At 47.3% G+C, this 8,157-nt stretch overlaps 1 protein-coding gene across 1 annotated transcript; it reads left to right on the forward strand.

Moving 5' to 3' along the window:
• The first annotated feature begins 5,912 nt into the window (after window positions 1–5,912).
• Window positions 5,913–7,840, forward strand: LOC125510074 (cytochrome P450 71A1-like). Its single transcript, XM_048675165.1, has 2 exons — window positions 5,913–6,967; window positions 7,064–7,840. The coding sequence occupies exons 1-2, from the start codon at window positions 6,059–6,061 to the stop codon at window positions 7,691–7,693; spliced, it is 1,539 nt and encodes a 512-aa protein (XP_048531122.1). The 5' UTR covers window positions 5,913–6,058; the 3' UTR covers window positions 7,694–7,840.
• The last annotated feature ends 317 nt before the right edge of the window (window positions 7,841–8,157 follow it).

Below are 8,157 nucleotides of genomic sequence, written 5' to 3' on the forward strand. Positions count from 1 at the left end.
ATAGTGGATTCATCACTAAATAAAGTCATGACCTCTCCAAATCCACTTTCATAATTATTACAATAAGATTCAACACCCTCAAAAATAGTGGGATCATTATTACCTAGAGTTGACACTCTTCCAAACCCACTTTCATCAATATAATCATCATAAATAGGAGGCATTCTTTCATCATAATAAATTTTCTCATCAAAATTTCGGGGAGTAAAAATATCATCTTCATCAAACATAGCATCCCCAAGCTTGTAGCTTTGCATATCATTAGCATCATGCATATTCAAAGAATTCATACTAACAACATTGCAATCATGCTCATCATTTAAATATTTTGTGCCAAACATTTTATTGACTTCTTCTTCTAACAATTGAGCACAATTTTTCGAACCATCATTTTCAAGAAAGATATTATAAAGATGATCAATAATATGATGCAACCTCAATTCCATTTTTTGTAGATTTCTTTTATAAACCAAACTAGTGATAAACAAGAAACTAAAAGATTCGGTTGCAAGATCTAAAGATATACCTTCATGCACTCACCTCCCCGGCAACGGAGCGAGAAAAGAGCTTGATGTCTACTATGCAACTTTATTCTTGTAGACACGTATTGGGCCTCAAAGCGCAGAGTTTTGTAGGACGGTAGAAATTTTCCCTCAAGTGGATGACCTAAGGTTTATCAATCCATGAGAGGCATAGGATGAATATGGTCTCTCTCAAACGACCCTGCAACCAAATACAAAAAATCTCTTGTGTCCCCAACACACCTAATACAATGGCAAAATGTATAGGTGCACTAGTTCGGCGAAGAGATGGTGATAAAAGTGTAATATTTATGGCAGAAATATAGTTTTATAATCTAAATAAATAAAAACAGCAAGGTAACAAATAGTAAAGGGGCACAAAACGGTATTGCAATGCTTGAAAATGAGGCCTAGGGTCCGTACTTTTGCTAGTGCAATCTCTCAACAATGCTAATATAATTGGATCATATAACCATCCCTCAAAGTGCGATGAAGAATCACTCCAAAGTTCCTATCTAGCGGAGAACATAAGAATAAATTGTTTGTAGGGTATGAAACCACCTCAAAGCTATTCTTTCCGTTCGATCTATTCAAGAGTTCGTACTAAAATAACACAAAGCTATTCTTTTCGTTCGATCTATCCTAGAGTTTGTACTAAAATAACACCAAAGCAAATTCATATTCATAATACTCAATCCAACACAAAGAACTTCAAAGAGTGCCCCAAGATTTCTACAGGAGAAACAAAGACAAGAACATGCATCAACCCCTATGCATAGATTACCCCAATGTCACCTCGGGAATCTGCGAGTTGAGTACCAAAACATATATCAAGTGAACGAATATGATACCCCATTGTCACCACGAGTATTCAACTGCAAGACATATATCAAGTGCTCTTAAATCCATAAAAGTATTCAATCTGATAACAACGAAATCTCAAAGGAAAAACTCAATTCATCACAAGATAGTAAGGGGAAAACACCATATGATCTGACTATATTAACAAGGCTCGCGATACATCAAGATCGTGACATCTCAAGAACACGAGAGAGAGAGAGAGAGAGATTAAACACATAGCTACTGGTACAAACCCTCAGCCCCGGGGTGGACTACTCCCTCCTCATCGTGGTGGCCGCCGGGATGATGAAGATGGCCACCGGTGATGATTCCCCCCTCCGGCGGAGTGCTGGAACGGGGTCTAGATTGATTTTCAGTGGCTACAGAGGCCCACGGCGGCGGAACTTCTGATCTAGGTTAACCCCAAGGGTTTTCGGAATATTTGGGAATTTATAGGGTAAAGAGGGGGTGCGGGAGGCCACCGAGGTGGGCACAACCCACCTGGGCGCGCTTGGGGGCAGGCGCGCTTGGGGGCAGGCGCGCCTTGGTGGGTTGTGTCCCCCTCGGGGCACCCCCAGGTACTGCTCTGTTCCATTGGTGGTCTTCTGGTCCATAAAAAGTTTCGTGGTGTTTGGACTCCGTTTGATATTGATTTCATGCGATGTAAAAAACATGCAAAAAAAGCAACTGGCACTTGGCACGATGTCAATAGGTTAGTCCCAAAAACTTATATAAAATGACTATAAAATGATTAGAAAACATCCAAGAATGATAATATAATAGCATGGAACAATCAAAAATTATAGATACGTTGGAGACGTATCAAATGCATAAAAAATATTGGAGCAAATAACTACAGGAGGGGGGCACCTGGTGACTAGAAGACACCAGGGCGCGCCCTGGTGGGTTGTGGCCAGCCCAGCCCACCTCTGGTGCCCATCTTCTGGTACTTAAGGTCTTTTGACCTAGAAAAAATAAAGAGAGGACTTTCGGGACGGAGCACCGCCGTCTTGAGGCGGAACTTGGGTAGGAGCACTTTTTCCCTCAGGCAGAGCGATTCCGCTGGGGGAAGTTCCCTCCCAGAGGGGGAAATCGAAGCCATCGTCATCACCAACAACCCTCTCATCTTTGGGAGGCCAATCTTCATCAACATCTCCAACAACGCCATCTCCTCTCAAACCCTAGTTCATCTCTTGTGTTCAATCTTTGTACCGGAACCTCATATTGGTACTATATGGTTTATTTGGTGGAAGATTATATGTTCAGATCCATTATGCTATTTAATAACTCTCTGATCTTGACCATGAATATCATTTGTGAGTAGTTACCTTTGTTCTTGAGGTCACGGGAGAAGTCATGTGAAGTTGCTATGTGTTCGATATTTTGATGATATGTATGTTGTGATTCCCTTAGTGGTGACATGTGAACATCGACTACATGGAACTTCACCATCTTTGGGCCTAAGGGAATGCATTGTGTAGTAGTTATTAGATGATGGATTGCTAGAGTGACAGAAGCTTAAACCCTAGTTTATGCACTACTTCCTAAGGGACCGATTTGGATCCATATGTTTAATGATATGGTTAGATTTTATCTTAATACTTTTCTCGTAGTTGCGGATGCTTGCGAGGGGGTTAATCGTAAGTGGGAGGTTTGTTCAAGTAAGAACAACACCCAAGCACCGGTCCACCCACATATTAAATTATCAAAGTAACGAACACAAATCAAACCAACATGATGAAAGTGACTAGATGAAATTCCCATGTGCCCTCAAGAACTATTTGCTTATTATAATAGACCGTTTTGGCCTATCCTTTGCCACAAAAGATTTGGGCTACCTTGCTGCACTTTATTTATCGTTATCGTTACTTGCTCGTTACAAATTATCTTGCTATCAAACTACTCGTTACCGACAAATTCAGTGCTTGCAAAAATTACATTGCTGAAAACCACTTGTCATTTCCTTCTGCTCCTCATTGGGTTCGACACTCTTACTTATTGAGAGGACTACGATTGATCCCCTATACTTGTGGGTCATCAGTCACGTCTTCTAGCTGGCAAAGCAGACCAAAAAGTTCGAGGTCCACCCCGAAGACCCCGACAGAATGGTAACCATTGGGGGAGATCTCTCGGAGGGCCAGGAGGCAGAGCTCCTCGCCTACCTCCGAACCAACTAGAACATATTCGTATGGAAGCCCGCCGACATGCCAGGAGTGCCAGCAGAGAACGCCGAACATTGCCTAAACGTTCGCAAGGACATGAGGCTGGTAAAGCAGGCTCTGCGGCGCTTCGCTACAAAGAAATGAATGACGATAGGAGAAGAAATAGCACACCTACTCACGGCCAAGTTCATAAGGGAGCTTGCGCAACCGAGTAGCTGGCAAACCCCGTGATGGTGCTGAAGAAGAACAACACATGGCACAAGTGTGTGGACTACACTGAAGTCAACAAGGCGTGCCCCAAGGACCCATTCCCGCTACCAAGGATCGATCAGATAATTGACTCCACGGCAGTGTGCGAGCGCCTATGCTTCTTGGACCCATATTCAGGATACCACCAGATTCGGATGAAGGAATCTGACCAGGAAACAACCTCTTTCTGCAAGTAGGCAAGCGAAACGGCAACACCATGGTATTGTGCACAAGAACAATGACATGAATCTTGTCCTTTAACACATCAATGTATTAAGAAGGGGAAAAGGCATTCTGGATTGTTGCTAGGAGCCAATAGTGAGTGCATAGTCTCATTGAACCCAACTGTGTATTCAGAAACTGACTCTGTTTGCCGCAAATGAAACAATTCATGCAACAACACTTAGGATTCGTTACGGCCAAATTGTTCATCTACCAAAGCATAGAATAATTCAAAATTCATTTCCTCCCAATCTCACCCAACATTTTCTAACCACAACATAGCAAGACATGCAAATGCATTAATGTTGTATCTAACTAGAGTGCGGGATTTATATGGAACACCCTAAATACAACTCATAATTTCTTCTCCAACTTGGTGGTATCTCCCCCTAGGGATGCAAATTTGGAACCTTTAGGGTACCCTCCGACCCTACTTAGATCAATCAAATGAACTTAAGTTTCGAAAATGAAGTGAATTTTGGAGATTTAGTACATTTAGTTGAAATAATGAGGGTTGGAGGGTACCTACTCTGACGGAGGAGGACGAGGGAGGGGTTCGGGAAAGGCGTGCATGCCCACAACACGAACATGGTAACCACGCCGATGATAGACCCCCATGGTGTTATCTCGACGTGGTGGCCACGGCCTGTGATCAAGGTCACTGATGTTGCTCGGCTAGACATTGGGAAGGCGCGGGATGAGCGACTATAGATCAAAGGGTTTGAGGATCAATATCGAATTTCATGCCACCAAATTCAATTCCTTGTGCATCCCACCCATCCCAGTCCTCGGATTTGCTATTGATGCCTCCATAGTCGGCCTCCATGGGCGGCTTAAGCGCCTCGAACACGTCGTTAGACACCGTCACCACCTTCTAGATGACCGCGTTCTGCTCCTGGATGGCCTTGAGAACCACGGTGATGTCGTCAATCCGTTGCTTCATATGATGGTTTGACGTTGTTGGTGAGTGGAGAAGGTGAGGTTCTTGAGGTAGCGCGGGGCTTCACCAAACATCATGGCCATACAAAGAACAATAGAAGTACCAAAAATTACGCCCATATCCATAGACCACCTAGTGACGACTACAAGCATTGGAGCGAGCTGAAGGCACACCATCGCCATCGTCCCTCCCTTACCGGAGACGGGTAAACCTTATTGTAGTAGACAGTTGAGACATTGTCGTGCTAAGCCCGAAAGGATCAGCACACCAGAACAACAACTGTCGTCAATGAAGAGAAGCGTCGATAAGAAGGATCAAACTTGCAAACACATGAACACAAAGAAACGAATACTATCCACCGAAGACAAAGACCGACCGAATAAAGGAACGAATACTATCCATCGAAGACAAAGACCGACCGAATCCCCTGAGATCCGTCGGAGTTGTATATAGGAGGGAAGTAAAATGATTTTTATGAAAGAAAAATAGTACATATAATTTTGTAGAGTATTGGTCTATGGAAGAGAACAATATATTGTGGAGGTGTTGAACGCCTATCTTTATTGAACGCAATGAACATTTTTAATTCAAAAAAATAGTCTTGATCATGTCGTTCGTGGCTTATATTAGCGCAGCACACACTTTCGCGAAAAGCGCATAGTTGAGTATAGTTCCACTAAATTTGCGTCGTTACAAAGACTGAATTGTCATGGCCTCTTAATTTCAAAGATTTACTCGATTGACTGTTATTTTTTTGATTGGCGTGAGATTTTACCTATTTCTTTTCCTTTGCACCTTATGAACCCTGAAAAAATTACACTTCATAAAAAACGAATGGAGGGAGTAATACGTAGGAATTTTGTTGGAAAAAATAAAATGAGAGTTCAGACCAAACATGTGGCACAAGCTTGGCCTCGTTGCAAAGGCTTGCCGCCACCCGGCGACTTCCTTTGGCACGATCACGTCACGTCACATGGACGAAATCACGAGCGACAAATCACAACGTGACGATCAGGAAAGAAAGACCAGAACACTGCCGTGGCAGATTGAAGTTTCGAGCACCATTATCATCGAGCCAATCGGACAACACAGCCTCCAGTGTAGTGAGGACTGAGGAACTGAGGATGTGTCCGTACTTCGTGCTGGTCGCCGGCGTCGCCGCGCTCCTCGCCGTCACCTGCGTTGTCATCAGGAAGGCTCGACGCAGCAGCAGCAGCAGCAGCAAGCTCCCGCCCTCGCCACCGTCGCGTCCGCTGGTCGGCCACTTGCACCTCATGGGCAGCCTCCCACACCGCTCCTTGCGCGAGCTGCACGCTCGGTACGGCACCGACGGTGGGCTCCTGTTCCTGCGGCTCGGGCGCAGGCCGACGCTGGTGGTGTCCACGGCGGCGGCGGCGGCGGACCTGTACAAGAACCACGACCTCGCCTTCGCCTCCCGCGTGCCCAGCGTGCCGGTGGACAAGCTCACGTACGGCTGCATGAACGTATCGTTCGCGCCCTACGGCGACGCCTGGCGCCGCAGCAAGAAGATGGCCGTCATCCACCTCCTCTCCCCGCGCCGCGCCGACTCGTTCGGCCCTGTGCGCGCCGCCGAGGCGACCGCCCTTGTCGCGGGAGCCCGCCGCGCCGCGGAGGCCGGTGAGGCCGTGGAGCTGAGGGAGCTCCTGTACGCCTATAGCAACTCCGTGGTCACCCGCGCGGCCGCCGGCGCCGCGGGGGCCACGGCGGAGAAGATGAAAGAGCTTATGGGGAACTCTGCGGCGTTCATGTCGGGGCTCCAGGCGGAGGACGTGCTTCCTGGCGCGGCGGCCAAGATGGTTAGGTGGGCGACGGGGCTGGAGAAGAGGATCGACGTCCAGGTCGAAGCGTGGGACAAGTTCCTATCCGAGATAATGGCCGAGCACCTTGAGAAGAAGCGTGACGACGGCGCACTGGGCGCAGAAGAGGACTTCTTGGACGTCTTGCTCCGGCTGAGGAAAGAAGGCACCGCCGGGCTCGAGCTCACCGACAATCGCATCAAAAGCATCATCAAGGTGATCGCCGAAGAATTCGCTTTAAATTTCTCAGCAAATTTTAACTTAAATCGTTTCCCTTGATCCTCTGCTCCATGGCCGTTTCTTGATATGCAGGACATGATCTTCGCCGGAACTGAGACGTCATCTATCACGCTGGAATGGGTCATGGCGGAGCTCATCGGAAACCCGCGGGTAATGGCCAAGCTGCAGGACGAGGTAACACGAATCGCCAACGGCAAGCCGGCCATCGAGGAAGACGATTTGAGGAGGATGGAGTACCTTAAGGCGGTGCTGAAGGAGGTCCTCCGGCTCCACCCGCCGGCGCCGCTCCTCGTCCCGCACGAGTCGACGACGGCGGCGGTCGTCCAGGGCTACGAGATCCCCGCCAAGACGGCGCTCTTCATCAACGCTTGGGCAATCGCGAGGGATCCCGCGGCGTGGGGCGACGCGGCGGAGGAGTTCCGGCCAGAGCGATTCTTGGACGGCGCCAGCGCGACGGACGTGGACGTGCGGGGGAATGACTACCAGCTCCTCCCGTTCGGCGCCGGCCGGCGAATCTGCCCCGCCATAAACTTCGCACTGCCGGTGCTGGAGATCGCGGTCGCCAGCCTTGTGCGCCACTTCGACTGGGAGCTCCCCGCCGGGACGCGTCTGGACATGGCCGAGACGCCGGGGCTGGTCACGCCGCCGCTGGTTCCACTGCGCCTCGTCCCCAAGTCAAGTGCAGGACGCATGCTTAATTAGCCAGCATTTAGCAGTGCCACGGAATCCGCAGGGGATTTCCTAAGAATTCAGTAGGATGCTAAATTTCTAAAGAATGTAATGCAAAAAGTGTCCTTAGAAATGATTTTATAGAATCTATAATACCTAAATAGTTGATCCCTACTGTCATATTTCTCTTGACATGCAGCTTATTCACATCATCATCCATTCATATGCAGCCACATCACCTATGATCCCAAATAATTTTAGGCTGGTCACAATGGGCAAGAACATAAGCTAGTAACTTACACACTTCCCTAGACTATGTTACTATCTCCATAGTGGGTAGGAACATCTATGTAGTGTCATGCAACGATGTATTTATTAGGTTATAGACTCATTGTTTCTTGGAGTGTGTGATGTTCCGGTAACTTAGCTAGTTACCACAAGCACCTCTCTCTTCATTAAATATGTGCCACATAAGCAAAATTGTATTGGAGTGTGTG

The sequence above is a fragment of the Triticum urartu genome, chromosome 5, assembly GCF_003073215.2.
Source record: "Triticum urartu cultivar G1812 chromosome 5, Tu2.1, whole genome shotgun sequence".
In the NCBI taxonomy this organism is placed as follows: Eukaryota; Viridiplantae; Streptophyta; class Magnoliopsida; order Poales; family Poaceae; genus Triticum; species Triticum urartu.